Here is a 25701-nt window from a genome sequence, read left to right as displayed (position 1 = left end):
TTGCTTTCACAGTGTTTTTTTTTTTAGTATGGATCCCAAACTACTTGAAAATTGTAGAATAGTGTTTATAGTGTTTGTATCTGGCTGTGGTAATCATATTACGGGTTGTCGGGAAGTGTAAAGTGGAGACTTCGTTACCCTACTTCAGAGGTCTCCACAAGTCCTACGGTAACCGACGAAGGCTCAACAATCATTCCAGGAGAAAGCTGAAGGTATGTGCCATAAGCATATGTAATTTTATTATTCTAGGACTAATAACTGATTTTTGGCAAATATTTTTTGAGAGTCTGTCGGAGCCCAAATAACTCCGCGGCACACGCAAGTCATTGGTAAACAAGCCCGCGGTGTAGGGGTTAAAGGCAACACAAGGGTGATGAGTTGTCCATGTGGGCTATATTCCACTGGACAGAAGCAACCAGATCCTGGCATAAATAAGAGGCCAGTATAGGTCATCCTGTATTAACAGCATAGCGACCACATAGTGATTTCCTATTGAAATAAGTTTGGAGACAGGAGAATAGATGAGGCCTGCTGTAGCAGGTTTTTCAATGTGGGGATCAGTATGCTTAGTTTTTCCTGACACTAGAACCGCAAGCAGCATAACCTGAAACAAAAATAAAATAATATGACTAATAAGACTTATTCTCTAATTTCTCCTTGTCTTTCTGTCATTGTGTCCTGTTGGCCTATCCATAACTAGAGGTAAATCTTCTGCTGTTGTGTGTGACCTTAAGCTATACCTAGGAGCCGACGCAGCTTTGAGGCTGCTAGCAGGGGAGAAACGATCTGGCACCGGTACAACTGCTTTACTCGGGGACTCCCCGTCACTGCTCGCCCCGATATCTATTTCGCCTCTCTCCTCACTCTCACTTTTGCTTCCAGTCTAACATTCATCTTTGTTCCCACTCTGCTGAACTGGGTTGCTATCATCTATTCCACCCATAGAACTTTGATTGTCTGGCAAGCTGGATGATTCCCAAGCACTGTGGCTATATACCAGAATAACAGCAAAATCAGTTACGGTATCCTCACCATCACCATCATCATCATCATCATCTGTTTCATACACTGGGTATGCACGATGAACGTTCTTATTATCTTTAATGGTGAGGCAGGACTCGGGGACCACTCGCACACAATCAACACGAAGAGTGGAGATGGCTCCATCCTTTACACATTGAGCTTCAATTACAACATCATTAACACGATCTGTGACTCTGTACGGTCCCACGTTGAGCAGCTGTAGCTTCCTAGCATCTCCCCTTATAGGAATCGTACACACATACACTCTGTCTCCCACGTGGATTGGTTTCACTACAGCCATTTTAGCCATGTAATTCTTGTTCTCGATACTATCCTGGTCTAAGTACAATTCTTGTCTTTGAAATACCATAGTTGCCATGGCTGCCAGCAGTTACAGTATTTAGCATCATCGACATTGTAGTGAGGCTGAGTTACGTGTATCGTATGATAGGGCACTTGTGGATCCCTCATAACAGGAAGTAGGACGAGTTCCCCATCGACCTATAATATCCCGAATTGTAAGCCATGCATGCCAAATGTACTACCATCCAGTGCCAATGGTTTGCGTTACTTTTGATCATTGTCCGCAAGATTTGAACCACAGTTCCGTTCACTCGTTCTCCTAATCCGTTTGCAGAAAGGTGATATGTTGTTGTAACAACATGACTCAGCTTTAATACAGTAACCCCTCCAATTTCCAATGTAATAGAGCCCAAGTAACGTTGGGGACTTGGTCTTGTCCGGGACTTGGGCAAAATGCCCCTGGACAGGTACTTATAGACTCCAACCGAACCTAACTTTGAAAGCTACCAAAATAACTCCCTACCGGACATGCACAGCACCTATTTAAGACCCTGTTCACACAAATATGGAATAGAAACCATAAAATAAATAAAAAGAAACCAGAGAATGAGAAATTAGAAGTGAGTAAGGAAAATATTTGGCAATGTACAGGGTACTTAGGACATGTTCATGGCCGTCGCGAAGATTAACCCGCCTCCTCTCAGGCTCTGACAATGGTGAAGGTGCACGTGAAGCATGTATAGTAATCCAGTGTTGCACTGCACTTAATCTCGGGTGGTGGGGCCATCATCACACTCACGAGTAAGAGGCAGCAGAGGAACAGCAGGGCCTGCAGCAGGTAGGGCACCACCACAAAAGAGAGCATGTGGCACCCATGGCGATGAGCGTGCAGTCACAATAGTAGGTAGACAGAAAGTGGGGAGGATGCAGGGTCACTCTAGCGGATGTCACCGGAACTATGCGCCAAAACAAAGCTATTCGCACTGTGTGGCAAATTTAAACAGTAGGGATGAACACATATTGTTTTTTTTTCTTTGTTTTTTTTTTTCCGGTGTCCCAGAGGATTTTGGACATTCATTCAGATGGCCTTTTGTCCGGATATCTTAGGGAATGTCCGAGATGTGGACTAATGGACCCAAGCCAAAAATGTCTAGGACTTGGAGTGACCAGGTCTTGGTCGTCTGGGTCTTAGAGGGGTTACTATCCGCAGTGCTGCGTAAGGTAACATTCATGGATTCTGTTCCCAGGTCCGTGACCTATTGTAGAGGAGTTCCGTGAACACATACAACTCGTTTCACAAACACGAGAGCTACCTGCTCCGATGTTTTTGTTTTCAGTGGTTCAGCAAACAGGAATCTGGTTAGTGTGTCCACTTCCTTAAGAACATATTTATGTCCTGCCTCAGACATATTTAACAGTCTTATAATATTCATATGTACCCTATACCATGGTGCCGGCACATCTGGGTACCTCATATGCTGAGCCAGGGCATAAGTAATGCACTAGGTGCAGAGCCAACACAAATTAATATTATTCTTGACCATAGTTGGCCAATATGCATATCTCTTGTTGTGTGCAATAGTGACCTTGGCCCCATTATGTCCTGACAGTGGCAGATGATGGGCCAGATGTAATGCTGCTGGTACACTTTGTTCAGGTACAACCGCCCGTAGTACCTCACAATCTTCATATGCACGAGTATCTGTCTTGTACAACAGGCCATCCTGGTGGAGGGAGAACTGTCCAACTGGGGCAGCCAGTTTGGGTACCTGAGGGGCTTCTCCACGAAGATACCATCTTAACAATCCTAAACCAGATGCACAGCTTGCTGCTTTTGCAGTTCTTCAAGGTTCCAGCTAACAGTATCAGTATCGGCCATGCCCCTTGTAACAGCTGTGAGTTCTGCATCACCGTCTTGTTCTCTACAAAGACGTGACAAGGCATCAGCTATTTGGTTCTGGTGTTTAGGCAAGTAGGACGCCTCTAAATCGTATTTGACAACCTGTATCTTCCACCTAGCTATCCTGCCAGAAGGCTCCTTCACATTGAAGAGCCATGTGAGGGGTCGATGATCCATCTGCACAATCACTTTGTGTCCCAAGACAAGAGGCCTATTGGTCAATAGTCCATACACAATACTAAAGGCTTTTTGCTTGATAGTGGCATCATTAGCCTTGGCTTTATTTAGTGTCATACTAAAATATGTCAGTGGTCTAAGGAATTGATGTTTATCTTTCTGTTGTAGTACCCCACCTGTTGCTGTACTGCTCACATCAGTTGTCAAGTAGAATGGTTTATCAAATGAGGAGAACTTGAGTATGATGTCGTCAGTAAGCTGACTTTTTAGACTTCTGAAAGCCTGATCTGCCTCCCCATTCCACTTGATTTTTTATTTGCTGCATTTTACTGCCTTCTTTCCACGAGTCAGCTTTGTGAGAGACAAAGGAATCTTAGCATAAGCACTTATGGATCTACAGTAATAACTAACCTTAGGAAAGAGTGGAGCTCCTCAGTGTCTTGGGAACTGCAATTTCCATTATGGCTCAGACGTTTTCCGGCTGGAACCGCAGTCCCTCAGCAGAAATTATGTGTCCTAGGTAAGATACTTCATTCTAGAAAAAACTGCACTTCTCTAAGTTAAGAATAAGTTGGGCTCCTTTAAGACTGAAAAGAACTTCAAATTTTGTACGTGCGAATCAAAATCCTTACCATAGACGATTATGTCATCTAGGTAAGTGTAACCAATACGTCCTGTCAATCCTATCGGGACTTCGTTAATGATCCTTTGGAACACGCCAGGGGCAACTTTTAAGCCAAAGGGTAAGCTGTTATTTTTCCAACAACTGTCTGGTGTGGAAAACGCGATCAGCGGTCATGACTCTTTGTCTAGCGGTATTTGATGGTATCCCTGCTTCAGATCCAAACTGCAGTACTAAATATGGTATTTTCTCCTAACTGGAAAAGGATGTGTGCAGTGTTTGGCAGTGGGACGGGGTCTTATACTATCTGCTTGTTCAAATGACGAAAATCAAGACAGATCCGCAGTCCACCATCTTTCTTGGCCACCGGGACCAAGGGTGAACAATAGGGTGATCTAGAGGGATGTATAATACTGTATTTTGCACCCTTAACTCATTTAACTGTTGCCTGAAAGTTTTATGATATTTAACTGGTGATCTATAAGGACGGTGGTTCACAACCAGTCCTGTGGCACAGGTATGATGGAGGAAATAAGGTGTAATATTCAGTAGTTCATCACGTGAGGATGCTTTTGCACTAGACATTTGAGAGCATCATTCTCTCTAGTGTTTGGTGAACACAGCTCATCTACTTTTAGAAAAAGTTTCATTAATCTTTCTTCTCCCTGAGTTACACTAGTTACTTGGCCTTGCTCATTTTCCTGACTTTTCCCACCTTACCTCCTCGAACGATTCTGCTGTTGCCGCTTTGTACTTGCCAGGTATACTGATCCGGTCCGAGGTGGCGTTAATATAGGTAACATAAACCGTAGACTTTCCTCCTGCTGTGCTCGGGGCTATTGCACAATCCCTGACCACAGCATAGCAGCAAAAGTACTACATGGACTAGGAGAGAAAAAAACCAAAGGAGCATCCTGATATTTCAGTATAGTGCCACTCGTGAACGGATCAGTCAAGATTGTCGCACTTGTCATGCAACGTCCAGAGATATACTCCTGTTTGTCTGATAGGCTAGTTTCAATTACAGTCAAGGAAGAAGCATCATCTATGTGAAGGTTCTCCTCTTCTACCTGTAATTTTACCTCATCAATCTCGATACGCAATGGGTCTGGGGTGATACATTTCGAGCGAAAATGAAATAGGAACCTAGAATCACTGAAATACAGTAGTACAAGGTAAGTTTCTTACCAACATTAACCCACTCCCATAGGTGCAGCCCGTCAACCCTATGGGTAAGTCAACCACTCCTACCACTTCAGGCTCATCACCACTTGTGGAAACTAGCCTCTGTCCTTGATACGGTCTGAGCTCAGGCTTAGTTTCACCTAAATTTTCATAGGTTCCTAGGTTATTGAGCGATCGACATGCTCTGGTGTCCAAGAGCATGGGACAATTCCTTATTTTACCAGACGCTCCCATAACTACAACCAAGTCCGTTCCGTCTCCCAACGTCGTTACTACTAATCGAGTTCCCCCTCCCCCACATGTGACAGGCATTGCTTGGTACAATGAGTTCTACTCTTGGAGTGATCACACCACGGCCTTTGGCCTGGGTTGTCCACTTTAGCAAAGCAGTGTACAGCCAAGTGCTGTAAAACACTTTCTAAATAGTGTACAGTGGAATCTCCTAAATCTCGGCTTTATGGTGCTGAGCACACGCCGCAATTTGAGAATCCCATGGAATAGAAGTAACTACCAGTAATCATATGGGGAAAATTACTTGTGTGTCTTTCTTCTCGGAAAGGTTGTCCCCCTTACCCCCATACATGCATCAAACTGGTCACCAGCGACCACTAAGAACCTTCATGCTTTGCATGGGAGGGGAGTGCTGTGATTGGCTTATAGTAAGTGTTGTGCTTGAATATGATTGGTTGGGTAATTGTCATGCTTGACTACAACTGGTATATGCCCGGCTAGACGCGCAGACTTGAGGTAAGGGTGGTGCGTATTACATGAGACATTAGAAAAGCATCACCGTTGAGGCTGCATCTGTGAATTTTGTATAATTTCTGCGATTTACTGATGTTGCAAACTTGCTTGATGTTGCCATGTATTGTGAATCCGTGATTAAGAAATGCACGATTTAGGAGATTCCACCGTGCATGATGTCTTGTAAACCAGGTCCATGCAGTTTTTTCATCTCTTATTGATAATTGCAGCACATTTTGGAATGGATTGATCTTCAAAGTTATCTGCTAAAGAAGGTTTAGTCTTTGATGAATTGGACAATAAGACTTCTTTGGCCATCTCCCAAGAACCCAAACTACCTTATCACCATTTGAATTGCACTAGTTACCAGTAAAGGCTAGAATAGAATTTAAACTGTCTAATTACTTTAAATGTTCTTCAGCTTGGTGAACCAAAGTGTATTGCTGAATTTCCTTGGCCACAAACTCCCAAAAGTTGCCAGTGCTCACCTGAGAACTTAATTGAATACATTAAATGTTGGTCAACCAAATTACTTTCTTTTGTGTGCTTCAAGTATCACTGTAGTCACAAATTAAATATTATTAACATATATACTCACTACAGTGAGGAAAAGATGCTCCATTATGATAAGTAACAAGAAATAGCCAAAGTAAGTCAGCATACCATCTCATTTCCAGGACCAACTTTGTTCATGCTCTCTCATTATTTGAATGAAATGAAAAATCATATCCATATATCTACAGTATACAGTACAGTATATGAAACTAATATAAAGTAATTTGATTGCAAGATGTTAGTAGACCTCAAGTGAAGACTATGCAATGATGTGCTCGTCCCACAAAAGATATTGTGGTTGGTATGGAAAAATTAGCATATCATCTCATTTTCGGGATGAATATTTTTCTTTGCTCATACACAAATTAATCACTTTGACTCATACTCTTTCCTTACTGTTTCAGCATGTGAAAAATTTTCAATTATTTATCTGTATACAAAAGTAACATAAAGCTGTTTGAACACAAAATATTAGTACAGATCAGTTTAAGATTGTCTGCACCAACCTCACATGCCATGTGTTGAGTTTATTCGGTGCCCACGATTTTGGCCGGTGTTTTGTCTTCCCTTGTTTCCAGTTTTGAAAATTATACTTTTTTCATCAGTAACATTCGGTACGTCCACTTCAGCATGTGCCAGATGAGGTATTAATCTGTTTGAAAACTACGTGATTGGCATTTCAAAATGGCGAACCTCGATTTACGATACCTCTGTATGTGATGCCCCCAGATTAGCAATGGGGATAGAAATACCACCCTTCCCTGCCGAACGATGACCGAGCCCCAGTTTAATGATGGGTCCTCTGATGTTTAGTCCTGGAGTGATGGGCCAAAAGTTTGAATCACACGCATTCCTGCAGCCAGCTGAGCCCGCCCACCTGCCAGGATACGCAGAAACTCTCGTGCATCTCCCGCACCCATTGCTAACCTGATGTGTACCCAAATTGTTCTTCTCGCACTGGCCGTGTATGAGTGAGGAACTCTCTTACACTTGCCTACCCCGCTTCATGTGGCATCACCAACATTACGCAGGCCACTATCATAGTGCCTTGCAACTGTATCCCAGCTTTGCTATGAGTAGGGCAGTGATAATAATTGTGTGCAGAGTGTGATTTTGTGTGAATTTTAGCCCAAATAAGTGTGATCATATCTGGTAAGGGCACAGCATATGGTGGGGCTGGTGGTAGTGGTGACCCTAGTCGAGATGGTAAGTGGCCTGCTAGCATTGGTGCTTGTGATGTTCTTGCAAAACGCTCTCGTAAAACTGTGTCTTTGGAAGTGAAGTTAGATATTCTTAAGTGCCACGACAAAGACAAAGGCATGTGTGCCATTTCCTTGGCTCTCCACCTGTCCCAGCTGACTGTCTCCATTATCAAGACGTGGGAGGCCATCAAGGCTGCTGCTGGGGAGGTTGCTACCCTCACCACCTCCCGTCTCACCCAGTATAGAGAGCTTGCGATGGAGGAGCTGGAGCGGATGCACTGCACGTGGGTGAAGGATCAGAACAGGAGGAAGACGCCCATTTGTGAGGCAGTCTTATGTACTAAGGCTCACTCCTTGTGGGACTAAATAAAGATGAGACACAATCTTAATGCCAGTGAAACTTTAAGCCTAGCCATGGGTGGTTTGACTGCTTTAAGAGGCGGGCAAGCCTCCTCAAGGTCAGAATGTCTGGTGAGGCAGCAAGTGCAGATGCAGTGGTGGCAGCATTGTTCCCTGACAAACTTAAGTGCATCATTGTGGAGGGTGGCTGTGGTTCAATTCAGGTTTTGAATATTGATGAGACTGTGCTCTTTTTTAAGGGAATGTCCTCAAAGACATATCTTGCAACAGAGGAAAAGTCTATGCCAGGGTTCAAGGTCTTGAAGGACCGGCTTAAACTCCTGCTGGGGGGCAACACCAAGGGCGATCTCAAATTAAAGCTGCTCCTTGTCTACCACTCTGAAAGCCTGAGGGCTCTGGTGGGGTATGTGAAGAAGAATTTAAGAATAATATGGAAATCAAACAAGAAGGCCTGACTGACTTCAAACATCTGTTCGTCGCATTTCCACTCCTACCTCTCTCTCTCTCTCTTGTTCACAAAAAGTATGCCTTGAGAGAAAACTTGGCAAACAGATTTCTTGTGGTGGTGGACAACATGCCTAGCCACCCTCCTGCGATGAAGGACTGGGCAAGCAACATAGAAGTGGTGCTCCTGTTCCCCAACAATACGTTATTGTTGCAGGCGTACTGCCTGTGCCGCACTATGCAGCAGTTGGTGAGGGCATGTGACACTGACGACAGGACGACAGTGCAGTCTTGCTGGAAAGGATATAATATGGTATATGCTACACCATCGAGAACATCATGGGGCATGGAGGGGAGTAAACCAAGCCACAATGTGTGTGGTGCAAGCTATGTCTGGAGTGTGTTCACTCTTTTGCCGGCTTCCTTGAGGGCTAGCAAGCATCACTGGTACAATGGGTGTGGCAGGACATTGTGCAATTGTCACATCTTCAGGGAGGTCAATGAGCAGGATGTGGAGGAGGTCCTGGAAATCTGCAGGGAGGAGCTCCTCAATATGGAGATTCAGCAGGTGCACCAGGAGGCAGAGGAGGAGGAGGTCATCCCTGAGGTGTGAGCCCTCAGTATGAAGATTCTGGAGGAGATGGTCACCAAGGTTGACGTGGTCATCATGCTTATGCACACTCACAACCCCCTCCCAGGACAAAGCAGGGATGCATCTGATCAGCTGGAGGAGGGGATGAAGATGTACACAGTGATGCTGGAGGAAAAGAAGAGGGTGGCTAGGCAGACTTCCATCACTGCCTTCTTTAAACAGGCCTCCCACCACGCCAGCGACCCACAGTGGATATCGACCAGCAGAGCATCTCTCCAGTCATCGACTAGCAGAGAAACACTGAGGTCCTTCTTCTGCTGAGGACGTGCTCGATCCCTAGTGCTGGACCTCACCTCAAGCCAATCCCCATCTCCCGTATCACCTGAGTCTCCAATGCAGCACTCCACCACTCCATCGCTGCCTTCTCCTCCCCAGCCTCAATCTCTGACACCACTTCGGCTGCTGCCTCTGTCTCCCTCACCACAATGTGACCCACTGCATCTGTCTCCCTCGGTACCTCATCAGTCATTGCAGTGGTCTCCCTCATCACCTCACCAGTCATCACAGCAGTCTCCCTAGCTACCTCATCTGTCATCACATCACACCCCATTGCCACCTTGTCCATCATCACATAGCACCCCATTGCCACCCTCATGGCCAGTGCATCAGTCTCCTGCTACCATCACCCCACCTCGCCAGGCTTTCCTTCCCACTGACTCCCCCCACAGATGGGATTTGAGGGCTTTGAGGAGAAGTTAGTGCTAGGGAGCACCACATGTCCCCTAGCCTCAGGGGGATAGCAAGGATGACGACCAGGACCGGACATGAACTTACAAGAAGTAAGTGATGAGAGATGTGTGATATTTTCAGGCCTATTTTTTATGATTTTCAGATTTTATGTGTTGGTTTTATTGAGTTATTTACAAGTGTTAGGCTTAGGTTAGCTTCATTTACAGCTTTTAGGACATTTGGATTGACTTTAAAAATTTTTGGACTCATTTGGGTGGTTCCGGACTTGGCTGGGGGGAAACCCAAGGATCAAAAATGCATCCTTATACTTTATATGTTAAATTGTCACCGGTTTATGATACCCCTCCTGGCGATGGGTTTTTACTTAACCAATTGCATTGGTAAAATGGGGTCTGCTTAATATGTAGCGAGACCTGTAATATCTGATGAATGCTGTCACACATTTTAGTAACTGTTCTGCAATATTTTTCTTAGTAAATATGTGTAGAAAACTGATATAATAACTAATTATTAAATTTCTGCAGAATTTATGTACTGTTCACTAATAATTATCATGGAAGGGACTTTAGAAAGTATGCAACTGTGTGAGCCAGGAAGAGGTGACCATCTTCCATTGTGTTATCAGGTGAGCATTGGCAACTTTTGGGAGTTTGTGGCCAAAGGAATTGCTAACACTTTCACCTTTGAGCCCAGTTGTGACATTACGAAGTGAAGATGATCCCTTGCACTTCAATGAGCCTAGAGCTGTTCACCAGTCATCTTTCATCAATATATTATTTTATTCCTACATTGCCCCTAGTCTGTATAATAAATTGCCATCACCCTTGAGGCAATTGACTTCTGTTGAGTCTTTTAAGGGGCAGCACAAAGCCTTTCCCTTTTCAGGGAGTTATGATCTGGGCAGAAGTGTTGTGATGGATGATTATTGGGTTTAAGTTGCTGCCACATCTGCTGGAGCATGTGTATGAATATCACTTTTTTTGTTTTAATTATTGTAAAAGTATTGAAAGTGTGTCAAGTGCTAATGAATTTCTTAGTGGAGGAGCTGGTGCTTTTGAGAAACAAAAGACCAAATTATAATTATTTATTATTAAGAGTGATCTTGAATATTTTACAGTCTGACCTGTGGGTTATGATCCCGTGCTTTTCAGCTTGAGCTGTTGCTCACTTTAGGTGGGTTAAAGTGGTTCTTTATGCCACTGGGTTTGACTGTAGCTCTTGTAACATCTAGTTGGTTTGGAAATATGGCAGTGTGAATATTTACCTTTTGGCTATGCAACTTTATTTATGCTGTACATAGTTTCAGGTTTCACTTTCAGTTACTATGAATCTGAATTTTCAAACAATATAAACATTTGGTTCTAAGCAGGCAAGTGCATTTTGTTGATATTCTCCTGTAGTAGTGTAACTATTTGTTTATCAGTCATAGGGTTGTGAGTAATTCTGACTTTTTTTTCCCTGTCTTCAGTGCCAATATTCTACTGGACCAGAATTTTGAGCCCAAGCTAGGAGACTTTGGGCTGGCCAGGGAAGGGAAAAGTCAGTCCACCAGCATCAAGGTAAAAAGGGCACTCACAGCCATAATACAAATGCTAATTTAATGCCCTGGAATGGCTTGGAGATGAAGAGCATGAGTGGCTTAAAATGTAGTATCTAGGTACAATAGTGTGATGAGCAAGGATGGGAATTAATAGAACAAGGTGTAAAAAAAATGCTCAGTAAGGAAGGAGGGTTGGAGGTGCATTGAATGAGTGAGGAGGAATAACAAAGTGAATGTGAAGTTAAGTAAGTCATTGCATGACAGTGAAGCTTGGACTTTGCTTGAAGGACACAAGGAAGGAGTGAAAGGAATGGAAATGAGTTATCTGAGAGGTGCATGTGGAGTTGTGTGGAGAAAGAGATGGATAAACAAGGAAGTTTGAGAGTGTAGCTGTGTTGATTTGGATGTGGTAGAAAGTGTTTGGATGAGTACCCTGAGAAGGTTTGACCATATGTAGTAAAAGGAGTGATACAAGCCGCTTACAGTTATGATTCACTGTACAATGGGGTTACCTGTAACAAAAACTTATCACATAACTGTCGTAAAATGAGGTTGATCTAACATGGATTCAGTGGGGATAGGGAGAGTTCCCTTGACCATGAAACTAAATTAAAATTAGTACTGTACATCAGCAAGGAAATGCCAGTTAATATTGATATCAGCATCGGTGGGGAAAAAATTATATGGGAATCGGCAGAGTGATGATGAAAAATAAATAAATGTTTGTTTTACCCAATGTCCCTGGCCTCTAGCACTTATTTCTCCACCACTTTAGATGTCAGCTAACGCTATAATGGCGATTATTTTTCAAAGAGACGGTCTTATCCCACATTCTGTTGACAGTCTGTAATGGTAAAATGCTTGAACTAAAACATACGGAATATTTAGATCATAGTATTATATCGCTGTGGTTAGAATGAAGCTCGACACATATATCTAGACAGCAGTCTTCTGTCCAGGAGCTGTGGCGGACTGGTATGAACTTTCGAATCTGACGGTACGCACATACATGTACACACTGGCAGTGTTCCATCAATGGTATGGCTTAGGCTTAATGTTTACATTTGGTGGTGCAAGAGCTGTGAACAGAAATTCAGTTTTTCATTTTTTCTATTAATCTTTAGTAAAATGTATACAATTAAATAAGTTAATTATCATTGCCTCTCTTTGAGTTTAAGGAATTTAGTGCTAAATTTGGTTGTTACTTGCAAATCTTATTTTGTTATGAAACGTGAAAAAATGCCAGTGCTTAAAAAAAATATTAATATCTTAATTTACATCAAACTATAACAATTTCTTTAGCTTTTTTATTTGGATTTTTTAAAAAGAAGATATTAAATGATAACTATACTATACCTTTATAGTGTTACGTCCCTGTCCCTCACTGCCACAGGCTCCAACAGCAGTAGTTCAGTATAGGAAGGGTGTTGCCCAGTGAGTTGTTCTTCCAATGGCAGCCTTACGGTGTACAGTACACAAGATCAGCTGAGGTGTGGCAAATAAAAACTGGCTTCTTAAGTTCACTGTCTTTATTTTCCAAATAATTACAATTAATGCTTTTCAACTTCACTATTTTCACAAGTACCAAAAGTATACAAACTGCAGTAACACTTGACTGTTTGCCAACACTTCATTATTATCACCAGTACCAAATGTATACAGACTGCACTGCACTGCACTCAAACTGAGCTGGAAACCTACTGAACTACCTCTAGTCTCTTCCCCATCCTTATATAAGCGTCCTTTATTCTAGAGTGTTCTGCACTTCTCCACATTTCTTGAGCATTCCTGAAGGGGGCAATAATTACAACAGTTACCAGCTCAGAGACTTCCAAAACATGCTAGAGTTTTCTTACACTGAGTAACACTAAATTATTTTGCATACAAACTTAAATTATATTAAATAATTTAACAAAGAGTTACATAAATTAAACATTATAGAGAAGAAAGAGCGCAAAAATTATTGCATAACTTACAAAATAGCTACGGTCACAAACAGCAGGCAAACTGGCAACTCTGACATGTACTGGAACTACGGTAAACATTGGGAATTCTCTAGCACTACCAAACTGGCAAATCCCTCTTCTCAGCAATATTTTAAAATGTTATTGATACACATTAATACTTGTAAGTAAATAATGTCTTTGCCACTGCCCAAATAATGGAAAAAATAAAGCACATATCGTAACTTTTGTACTTCCCTAAAAGTGCACAACACTCAGTCATGAGACAAATAGTGAACACATAAACAGCTAGCTTCTAGATCTTAGCCAGATCTAGGTAAATGACGAAATATGAAACGCATAATATATGTAACCCTCTGGGCATTACCAAAATAATAAAATACAGAACAGCTTTATACCCAAAAGTACCTTACATAAAATCTTGGCCAGCCAGCCATTATCCTAAAAATGAAACAACATTTATATGTAAACGTACTTAAGATTTCGATCATTAGCCAATTCTGGCCAGACTAGCCTAGAGTTAGTGCAGTGGAAAAAAATACATGTGCTTTAATCCCAGGGATTGGATTTAACACTCTAATAGTCGAGGAGAGTTCCTCATATATGATTAAAACCATAAAAAAAACATTGAAAACCAAATAATACCCGACCTATACACAATTGTATGTACAGTATCCCGCCTAATTTTTGGCAGTTTTTCAGTCATTCTGTCATACTGAGACATCAAAACACACATAGGATTATCCATATTAATGCTAACCATCATGAAAACAATGCATAAACAAAAAAAATCCACACACAAAAAAACCCACGATGGTTTGAAAATCTGTTGTCTGTGACGAGTGATTGCTCCCGGGGCTCAGAAAAAAATTCCACAGCCAAATATGCCACTGGAAATTGGTTATATTGGTATAAATGGTATACAGTCATCATTGCTGGTGTTTATACCATACTATAAACTAATACAAACACATAAAACTGACAAGTAAAAGTACAATAAATTCAGCAAGAATAAAGTGTTCAGGAGTAAACTTACCTTCATATAACTTCCCACCATCCTGGTGGAAAATTTTGCCAGCAGTTTCAAGAGATATGCATATGTCTAGATGGAAAATTGGATGAGCTTTCACATGATTACTGCGGAATTTTGATACGGCCAGTAGTAGTCAAATAAATCACAAAAAACTTCTTTGAAATCTCACAAGTCAGTGTTATTACCACGGTGGAGGTTAAGGACTGAGGGAGTGAGGGGGTAGCAGGGAGGGTATGGAGGAGGGACAGGAGGGGGGAGAATCGAGGCTGTGGGCAGGATTCTTCCCCTTCTATCAATAGGCGGACGGGCACTTTCACCGTACATTTACTTGTGGCTTGCAGTCTGTTAGATGCAGAGTGGCCATGTGGAAACAACTCACTGTGACCAGGGGACTGTCGACCTTCTGTAGAGAGGCAGATGGCCACTGTCGCCGAACATGTACTCGTGCCTTGTGGTTTGTGTTCGATGGAGGTGGCAGTTCAGATAGACTTAGCCCCTGTGGCCACATGATGTTAGATATTTGGTGGGGAATGCATAAGGACATTCTGACACCACTTGTGGGTTACAGTCGTATTACTTGGGTGCTGGAGGTTCGTTGGGAGTGATAGGACAAGCACTCGATTTTTAACCATTCAGTACAGGGGCAGATGGACAATTTAGCTCTGGTTGTGGGTTACAGATTACTTCCCGCACACGGCTCGAGCCCAGGAGCCACAGTATCAATGTTTGAACATGTTGGCTGGCCGTCTGAAGTTCTCGGGGACTTTTACGTCTGGATAATAGCAAGTAAATTCAGATAATGGTTTAATAGATCTAAGGTCCAGTATCCGGATAATGAACACACCAGATACCGAGCGTCCAGATAAATGAGGAACTACTGTACTTTGACAAATCTGGCATTGAAGGTTCTGTGGTTGAAGTGCACAACACTTTTAGGTCACAGTGTCTTCCGTTGTGCCAAATAGTTGTCCTGAGATGCCGTTCGAATTTGGGCAACATTTACGCACACAAATATTAACAGCTTACGCATGATCACCCATACATCATCAGAAGACGTTCACACTCTTCATTTTACCATCTTTCCTCTGTGTATACATTAACTCTCTCTCTCTCTCTCTCTCTTTTTGTGCAATAGTCCCTCATTTATCTGGAAGCTTAGTATCCAGACATGCTCATTATCTGGATGCTGGCCCTTGGCTGTATATAACCGTTATCCGAATTTACTTGCTATTATCCAGACGTAAAAGTCTCTGAGAACTTCAGCCGGACAGCTAATATGTTCAAACATTCGTTATCGTGGCTGCCGGGCTCAAACCGTGAGAGGGAAATAGTCTGTAACCGGTAACCAGAGCTAAAATGTCTGTCCGTCCCTGTACTGAATGGTCAAAGTCGTGCACTCGTCCTATCACTCCCAATGAAACTCCAGCACCCGAGTAATACAACTGTAACCCGCAAGCGGTGTCAAAACGTCCTTATACATTCCCCACCGAATGTCTGGTATTCTGCAGCAGTGGGTGCTCAAGTCTTTCTCAACCACCACCACCATCAAACACAGACTACAAGCCATGGGTACATGTTTGGCAACAGCAGCCGTCCGTCTCTCTACTGAAGGTCGGAAGTCCTCTGGTCACGATATAAGTTGTGTTTCCGCATTGCCACTCAGTGTCTAACAGATCGCAAGCCACGCGTAAATGTTCGGCAAAAATGCCCGTCTGCCTGTTGACAGAAGGGAGAGAATCCTGCCCACATCCTCGCTTCTTCCCCCCTCCCGTCCCTCCTCCATACCCTCCTGGCTCCCCTTTACTCAATCAGTCCTTATCCCCCCTTCAAGACTGGGGAGTTTAAATTTTTTTTTGCAATTTATTCAGCTGCTCTTGGTTCCACTGAAATTCTGCAGTAACCATGAGAAAGCTCATGAAATTCTGCATCTAGACATATGCTTAACTCTTGGAAGGATCTGGCAAATCATCAGAGGAAACAGAAGGGGTGATGACACTGTCATGTTGTTTTTCCCATAAGATTATGTATTCCCCCATGGAAAGGGAGGTAGCCAAGACAGGACGACACACTCCCCATTTACTCATCCATTCAAACACAGTCATTCGCATCTTAGCCCCAAAGGGGAGAACGGACAGATCCTCACCGTACCACACTGCACAAGGGTCAACTGCGCAATGCAATCAGTGACATCCGCAGCAGGGCCTGACAGCAGAGCTGGTTTACCCCTGCCACATCATAACAGACCCATCCCCTTACCCGCACCTGACCTGACTAGCTGATCACATCAAATGCAGGAGAATATCCCCTCAGGGCTGCGTCATCACTTATTCATTCACAATTTCTCTCCATTTATTTCTGTCACGCGCAGCCACTCTTCCTTGTTCAACAGACATCCCTCTCGCATCCAGCGCTCTCTTCACACTGTCCATCCATCCTATTCGTGGTCTTCCTCTCAGCCTTACACCTCTCACATCAGATCTAGTTATCTTTTTCACCAATCGCTGGAAGTCTATCTATATATATATATATATATATATATATATATATATATATACAGGTAACTCGCACGGAACACGTGGGTTTCGTTCCTACCGTGCCGTGTTAGGTGCGAAATCGCGTATATTTAAACTACTCCGTATTTTGCTCCCTAGACCCCCCAAATGTGTTGTTTTGCTGTTATCTGTCACTGGTAATCACTAGAAAGCACTTTAAGTGGTTAGAAGGTTTATTTAATGTTATAACTCACAAATACAGTACTCCAGAGCAAAACTTCAACACACAAATACTGTACGTAAACACAAGGAAACATTCCGACGCCGATCATAGGTAATCATATAAATCAGGTTAACTGGTACTAGTGCTTTAACTTACAAGTACATACCAGAACAGTACATATTTAACTTAGAAATGCAGTACTGTGATATCGAATGATTTCAGTACATAATCTGTTAGGAATGGCTGGAAAAAAAAAAAATGTTATGAATACATTTTCACCTTTTTGATATATGTTTATGGTAGTTTCGAGTTATTTTTTATGTTATCGATGTGCCCATGCTTGGAAAAGGGAGCGAAAGAGTTGAATTTTCAGTCCTAAATGAGAAAACTGCACATCCTCCAAGGCTAGACTCTGCCACGGGAGAATAAAGTGGAGGGTCAGTCCGATTAGCAATAAGGAAGTTGTGTCACAACTTCCAGCTCCCACACCACGAGAATGGCTAAAAATAGAATCGTAATGCAGTTTCAGAACTAACAATAATCTAATCATTACGAATACAGATACAAAGCAGAAATAAATACGTTTACAGATGGGGAAAACGTACTTCTTCCGTCATAACATGTTCATCTTTCTCTATCATTTTACGTTCATCTTTATCATTTTACTTTGTTATTTTCGCAATATATATTGCTGTCTCGTAAACAGGGTGGTTGTTTGTGTTTTGCAAGGGAGGAAAAAGGTTGTATTTTCTGTCTGGGTCGATATAATGGGTGTAACTATGTGTGGGTAGGCATGGCCACGAGCGAAAAAATCGTACATCCACTCATCACGATAGCAGGTGGTGAACTGACAGATGATACATGAGAGGGTGAAGTCAAGGTCAGTCTCATGTCCCAGATTTTCGTTCACTTCCCGAAAGTTTTCACAGTTTTCTACAAGTTGCAATGCATCAAATGATCCAAACCATTACAGCAAACCTGAGCAAATAGGTAAAGATACCAAGACAAAAATGTATTTTTCTCTTATTATAAGTCTTTAACGAACAAACAAAAATGGCAATATTCCGGTGCCAATCATGGGTAATCACATAAATCAGGTTAACTGGTTACAAGGCTTTATTTAATGCTTTAATTGCTTACAAGTACATACCAGAACAGTAAATATTTAACTTACAAATACAGTACTGTAGAAAAGCAGTACAGTAAGAGTTTAACGAACAAACAAAAAAGGCAATATTCCGACGCCAATCATGGGTAATCATGTAATTCGGGTTAACTGGTTACTAGGCTTTATTTAATGATTTAACTTTATTTAAGTGCTTACAAGTACAGTACATACGAGAACAGTAAATATTTAACTTACAAATACTGTACAGTACTGTGGAAAAAACGAACAAATAAAAAAGGCAATATTCTGACGCCTATCAGGTAAACTGGTTATAAGACTTTATTTCTTGCTTTAACGTTATTTAATAGTACTTTAAGTTACACATAAACTTACCAGAACAGTACAGTACTGTAAATATTTAACTTACAAATACTGTGCTACTGTACTCGGGAATGTCTCACTCGCTGAATAATTTCCCGCCTAGATCATCACAAAATCAAAACAAATCGCGCGCTGCGGTGACGTTCGAGGATTTGATCTTTCAAAGGCCTCTCCTGCGTTAATTTGTAGTTTTCATAATGGTTTTTTAATCTTACGTTGTCTTATATGTATCCCAGCCCTTACCGTGTATAATTGCGAGCGCATTCCGTGAGATCGTGTTCTGTGCGAGTTACCTGTATATATATATATATATATATATATATATATATACACACATATCTATCTATCTATCTATCTATCTATATATATATATATACACACATCTATCTATCTATCTATCTATCTATATATATATATATATATATATATACATGCATACAGTACTCCCTGTGCTATCCAGATGCCCACTATCAGGACTCCCCACTTACTGGACATTGTGGGTATGGACCTTCGGAACCCAAAAAAAAAAAAAAAAAGAAAAAGAAAAAAAAAAATCCCCCCCAAATCTGAATTTTTTCCCATCCGTAATTTGAAATTACCGTGCGGCGTCGAACAACTGTTTACACCACAGCCCCTTCACCCCTTCCTTCCTCCCCCCTCCCCCCTCCCCTGTTATGGTTGCCATTTGGTATTTTTCATTACCGAATATGGGCCAATTTGGTAATGAAAAATTCATTTGGTAATGAATCAGAATAATGCATCACCAAATGGATTTTTCACATGTATGAGGATGCACAGGATGGAGATGGTGGATTGTCTGCTCTCTCTCATTAATCTGCTAGCTTACATAGCATGAAAATAATCAACATGCTGTTAATTATAGGGAGAGTTATTATTCCACTTGTATATATAGTGAAGAATAAATGCTTGCTTTACAAATCTGGTAATGAAAAGTTAAATTTGGTAATGAAAATTGAGGAGTTTGGTAACGTGGCCGAGTTCCGATCTGGCAACCCTGCTGCCCCCTCCACCAGTTACTGCCTAACTGCCATCACGAGTGGATGATTATCGCAGTGGATGCCGCACGTGATCGTTTTTGTGAATAAAGAGTGAATAAACTGCAATGCCTCGCCAGAAGACCACACAGGAATTTACAGTGTTGTGCAGTGTTAAGAAATTAGAATTTAGAGTGCAAAGGATTATCAGTGGAGTGCAAACCAGCGGTTGAAACTGCCGTGGTGCAAATAAGAACAGAATGTGCAGTGTTAAACTATTATAACTCACAGTGCAAAGAATTACTGTAAGTGCAGCACAACACTGGATTACTGTATGTGCTTCAAAAGCATTTTCACCACTGCCAAAGCCTTAGAGAAGGCAGCCACAGATGTGCTGTAAGTACCCTGTACACTGCTGTTTTCCGTAACTACTTCTAATTCCTCATTCTCTGGTTCCTTTTCATTTATTTCATGCTTTATGTCCATTACTGGTGTAAATAGGGTCTTAAATAGGTTTAAATAGGTGCTATGCATGTCCGGTAGGGAGTTATTTAAGTGACCTTCAAAGTTAGGCTGGGTTAGGGTCCTTAAGTACCAGTCCAGGAGCCAAGGGCCCAATTTCCGGACATGCCTTTGGCTCTATTACATCGGATAGTGGAGGGATTACTGTGTACAGTAACCCCTCCAATATCCGGATCAATAGAGCCATCGGTAGGTTCGGATATTGGTTTCGTCCGGATATTGGGCCCCAGCTTATGGACTTGTACTTACGGACCCTAACTCAGAGAAACACCTATACAACTCCCTCCGGACATGCATAGCACCTATTTAACACCCAAATCACACCAATAAGGCACATAAATGACTGAAATAAATGCAATAGAAACATAAAATGTGGGTTTAGAAGTATGTTCATACATTAATAAACATTCTGGTACTCATGGACTCTAACCGAATCTAACCTAACCGAACCTAACCGAACTCTGAAAAACACATTCCTACTGCACATGCATGAGGTAAGTTTAGTATGGAAAGAAGTACAGTATGACACTTTCTGGTAAGTATAGTATGGGAAAAAATCAATATGAAACATTCTGGTAAATACAGTATGGAAAATAGTACAACATGAAACATTCTGGCTACTTACAGCAAGTCCCTGGCCACCTCGATGAATAACCGCCTCCTCTCGGACTCTGACAGTAAGAACGATTTCCTGAAGCACTTGCACTACACTCTTCCTGAAGTCTTGCACTGAACTTAGTCACCAACACACAGAAGTCCGTTCTTTTCACAGTGTTCACTTTAGTCCAAATAATGTTCCATTAAATTTAAGTGTTGCACATTAACTTTTCCCAAGTTTTTTTTAATTTTCCAAAGCCAAAACAAAGAAGGTTAGTTACGTTAAATTTCTTTTCTACTTAGTCTTTTCTCCCAACTTGAAAACCTTAACACAACACACCGTTTTTTTCACTGCACAACACTCAAAATTCCCGTGTGGTCTAGTGGAGAAGTTCTTGCTGTTTATTCACTGTCAGAGCCCGAGAGTATCACTGGCAGGCGTCCAAGGGGTGCATCGGTGGGTCGTGGTGATGGCGTACCGACTACAGAAGACTCTGAAGACAGCCGCAAACTCACATCGAGCGGTGACTCCACTGTAGCTGATGTGCTGGGCTGTGGCTCGGAGCATGAGGGCCTGTCTTGGGGAGGCAACGGAGTGGAACCAGGGCTTGGCACAGCGGGGGTCACGGGCCTGAAAAAACTGTCAATCGTTGACTGACGCAAGGACCGACGATTCTGGCGATTGATGATGCGCTGCCGGAAAGCACGCACTTCCTCCACGAGTCCCAAGGGCCCCATCTCCCTGTCGCAGTCCGGGTGTTCCAGGTAGTCTAGGACGAACTCTAGATGTTCCCGGAGTGCGCTCAGCTTGGGGATGGCTGGAGTAGTGTCCTGCTGAGCGGAGTCTGCATCATCATCGCCTTCGTCGTCGGAATCTTCAAGTTCGGGACTGACACCAGCAACCGAAGACGCGATCTCGATATCAGACAACGTCTGATACCCAGGATCGCCCTCGTCGTCGTCCAACCACTCACGAACATCATCCACATCAACATCGTCGCCGTGCTTACGTAGCCGTGCATGGAAGTCATCCACGTCAAACCCTAGGAAATCGTACTCCACATCTGTTCCGAGAAGCAGACGAGACCAACCATTTTCAAGAGTTTTCACAGGGACTTCCTTCCATGCACTAGCCCAGTTGTACAGCGCAGACTTGATGTTGTAGCGGCGAAGGTTTTCCAAAGTCTGCTTGCCTCGAGTGTCACGTCTTTTCCTGCGCTCGTCCTCATCCTCGAGAACAACCATCACCTCGTCCAGGAACTTCTGACGGTACAGGCGCTTTGTTGCCATGATCACTCCTTGGTCCATTGGTTGAATGAGAGCAGTCGTATTAGGTGGCAGAAACATGCACCTAATACGGCCATTTTCAGCAACCAAGTCCTTGTCGCACGGGTGGGCAGGTGCATTGTCGAGGAGAAGGAGAGCCTTTACCTGGTCGCGAGGAATTCCCAGTGTCTTCGTCTGGTAATGTATGACCTCCTTGACGAAGTGATGGTGAAACCAGTCTTTGAAAATCACAGCTGTGAACCATGCTTTCAAAGAATGGTACCATACGACAGGAAGGACATCCATCACCCCACGAAGGCACCGAGGCTGCTTTGCACGGCCAACAATAACGGGCTTAAGCCGGTGCATGCCGTTAGCATTGGCACAACACAAAGCAGATATCCGTTCCTTAGAAAGCTTGCGGCCAGGTACACGCTTCTCCGTCTCATCGGCCAGAGTGTTCGTTGGCACTGAGCGATAGAATAGGCCAGTTTCGTCAGCGTTATAGACTTGACCGAGAGTGAGGCCCTCCCTGTCGATCAAGCCTTTCACCTTGTGCCGAAACTCGTCCACTCCATCCTCGTTAGCGTCCAATGCTTCGCCATGTGCTTTACGGTTAGTAAGGGCCATGTCGTAACTTGAACGCAAAGAGCCAACCCTCGGATGCCTTGAAGTCAAAGGCGTCGTGAAGCCTTGCAAACTTCTCAGCAGCAGCCTTCAGCTCTGTTCCACGTACCATCACACCAGCTGCACGTTGCTGTCGATACCAAATCAACGTGGAGCGGTCGATCTCTGCATACTTGGGGGTAAACATAACCTTCCTCTCCACGTTGCGTTTGCTTCTTGACGAGAAGTCAGCCGTGTACTGCATGAGCTTGTCTTGGGAACGCTTGATATCGAACAAAGTCGACCGGGCCAGGTTGAACTCGCGGAGAATGCGTGAGGAAGACCAACCCGCATCAACCTTCTCCAATATCTCCCGTTTCTTCTCCAGAGTCAACACCACTCTCTTCCTTTTCTCAGGAGGCGGGGCCATCATCACACACACTAAGAGTAGGGCAGAGAGCAGCAGGAGGCCTTGCAGCAAGTACGGCACCACCACAAAAACGAGCACGTGGGCAGCCATGGCGAACAGCGTAAGTCTTGTCGCGGTGAGAGACAGGCGGGAAGTGGGGAGGATGCAGCGGCGCTCTATCGGACGTCGGAGGAATGACAAACCAAAACAATGCTCTCACGTGGCGCGCGCGGCAAGTTCAAATTACGGACGGCAAAAAATCGATTTTTTTTCCAATTTTTTTGGATTTTCAGACCATTTTGGGAATGTTTGATCCCAGGACGATAAGGTCCGGGTAGTGGGGATGTTCGGTTATTGGGCGTCCGGATATTAGAGTGATTACTGTATATATATATATATATATATATATATATATATATCTCTATCTATCTATTGCCAGACACCTCAATCCCGTTTGGGGTGGCCACAAACAAATCGCCTCCAAGTAGCCCTGTCCCCCGCCATTTCACTGCTCTGCTCCCAACTCACACCCCCCTCTCTCATATACCTCTCCACCCCATCCCTCCATCTCATCCTCGGCCTCCCCCTCCCTCTTCCCCCCTCCACCTCACTCACATACACTCTCTTTGTCAGTCTTTCACCCTCCATCCTCTCCACATGGCCAAACCACCTCAGTGTGTTCCTCATAACGCTTCCTGTCACATCCACATCAACACCACAACGCTCCTTTATATCCTCATTCGTCAGCCTGTCTCTCCACGTGACTCCACAGGCTCCTCTTAAATAACTCATTTCCACTGCTCTCACTCTTGACTTGTGTCCGTCCAACAATGTCCAAGCTTCCCTTCTGTATGTTAGAGTTGGTATCACAATACTGTCATGTAGTAACTTTTTCACTTCCATGCTTACTTCCCTGTTTCTTATCGCTGCTTTCAAAGAACCAGCAACCTTTCTTCCCTGCTGTACCCTTTCAAGCACTTCACCCTCCAAACCTCCATCCTTACTCATCACACTACCCAAGTACTTAAACGTACTCACATTTTCCAATTCCTCACCATCCAACCTCGCTGTACATTCACTAACTTCACCTCTCTCAAAGACCATCACTTTACTCTTCCCTACATTCACCTTTAGATTCCGTTTCTTACACACACTCTCAAACTCATCCACCAAGCCTTGCAGCTCCCCTTCGTCTTCAGTCAACAACACAGTATCATCTGCAAACAACAGTACAGGGAGTTTCCAAACACTATCCTCTCTCACCAGGGCCACTCCAACATCCACTACCCTACCTTGTACCTCTTTTATTACCCCATCCATGTACAGATTGAACAACCATGGAGACATGACACATCCCTGTTTCAAACCAACTTTCAAAGAGAAAAATTCACTTACTTCACCATCCACACGCAGTGCAGCCTTCGCACCATTGTACATACTCTTCACAGCATTGAACAACTTCCCATCTACTCCATATATTCTTAACACTTTCCACAATCCTTGTCTATATATATATATATATATATATTGTATGGTAGTGAGACCTGGGCAGTAAAGGAAGAGGATATTTGCAGGGTCAAACGTACAGATATGACAATGATTATGTGGATGTGCAGTGCGTCCGTGTGTGCAAGGCCTGGGGGGGCTGGGTTTACAGTGGAAGAGTTGAGAGATAGGATGGGACTGGAGTGTATTAGTGTTGTGATGAGGAGAGGTAGGTTGGTGTGGTTTGGGCATGTGGAGAGGATGGGGGATGATAATTGTGTGTAGAGAGTGAGAAGCATTAATGTTTGGGGTGGGGTTGTGAGGGGTTGACTGAAAAAGACACAGGACGAGGTCATTTTGTGTGACTTCAGGGTTAAGGGACTGAACGGGGAGGCTGCCATAGATCGAGCAACATGGAGAGTCGCCATTAGGTGACCAAGGCCGACACATGCAAGCATGTTGGAGCCTTCAAAAATGAAACGAAAGAAACGAACACTGGGAGGACTTCTGTATTGGACCTCTGCCTCAGGGATGATAACTTTCAGCACCATGATGGCGAGGTGGACCCATAAGTGGGCAGCAGTGATCTAGCCCTGTTGGAAGCTGCAGGCTGACAGGTGGTCTGCTTACACAGCCGAGCTATTTGGATGCATCCCGTGTAACTGGGGCTCTCCAGGATTGACTGCCCTGGAATTTTTTTGTCTGTTAATGGAGTCAGGGGGCTTGGTCGTTTGGCGGTCATCTTGCTGTTCCTTACAGTGGGCAGGGTTCCACGGTGGACAGAGGCATGTGCTGTAGCAGTCAAAGCCCGTTGTCAAGCCTAGCATGCCTCGAGTTAACACACATCCGCAGGTCTTGTTGAACGGTAATTTTCCCAGGACGCTTCTTGCACCCAGACCAACTTATAGGAAAAAAGGAAGGCCTGGAATTCCTTTGCAAGCCTCACTTTCTCCAGTTACTCCACTCAGATTTGGCAGTTCATGAAGGTGCTGGCTGGCCACCCAACCACACACTTCTACCCCCTCTGTCGTCATAGTATCAGTCTATTGGATAACTTGTCCAGACAAAGTTTTTAGTGTCATTTTTCAAACTCAGTTCACCCTTCCACCTTCCTTGCCTCTGTCATCCATTTATGAGGAGGAGATAAGTGGAGTATTTCAGCACCACTTGCCTCTGACCTGGATTGTCCATTCTGTGCCTTAGGGTTGACCAGGGTGCTAACC

General features: G+C 43.4%; 1 protein-coding gene across 1 annotated transcript in view; it reads left to right on the top strand.

Annotated features, from left to right (window-relative positions):
* Nucleotides 1-25701, top strand: part of LOC145393964 (uncharacterized) — a 337089-nt gene that overhangs the window by 230529 nt on the left and 80859 nt on the right. Inside the window, exon 11 of the mRNA XM_080267940.1 lies at nucleotides 11326-11416. Coding sequence (XP_080124066.1) covers nucleotides 11326-11416 — 91 coding nt within the window. The remainder of the gene's footprint in view (nucleotides 1-11325; nucleotides 11417-25701) is intronic.

This window comes from Coenobita brevimanus, chromosome 26, assembly GCF_032717465.1.
Source record: "Coenobita brevimanus isolate Jiangsu-jjx chromosome 26, ASM3271746v2, whole genome shotgun sequence".
Lineage (NCBI taxonomy): Eukaryota > Metazoa > Arthropoda > Malacostraca > Decapoda > Coenobitidae > Coenobita > Coenobita brevimanus.
This window is presented reverse-complemented; position numbering and strand designations above follow the sequence as displayed.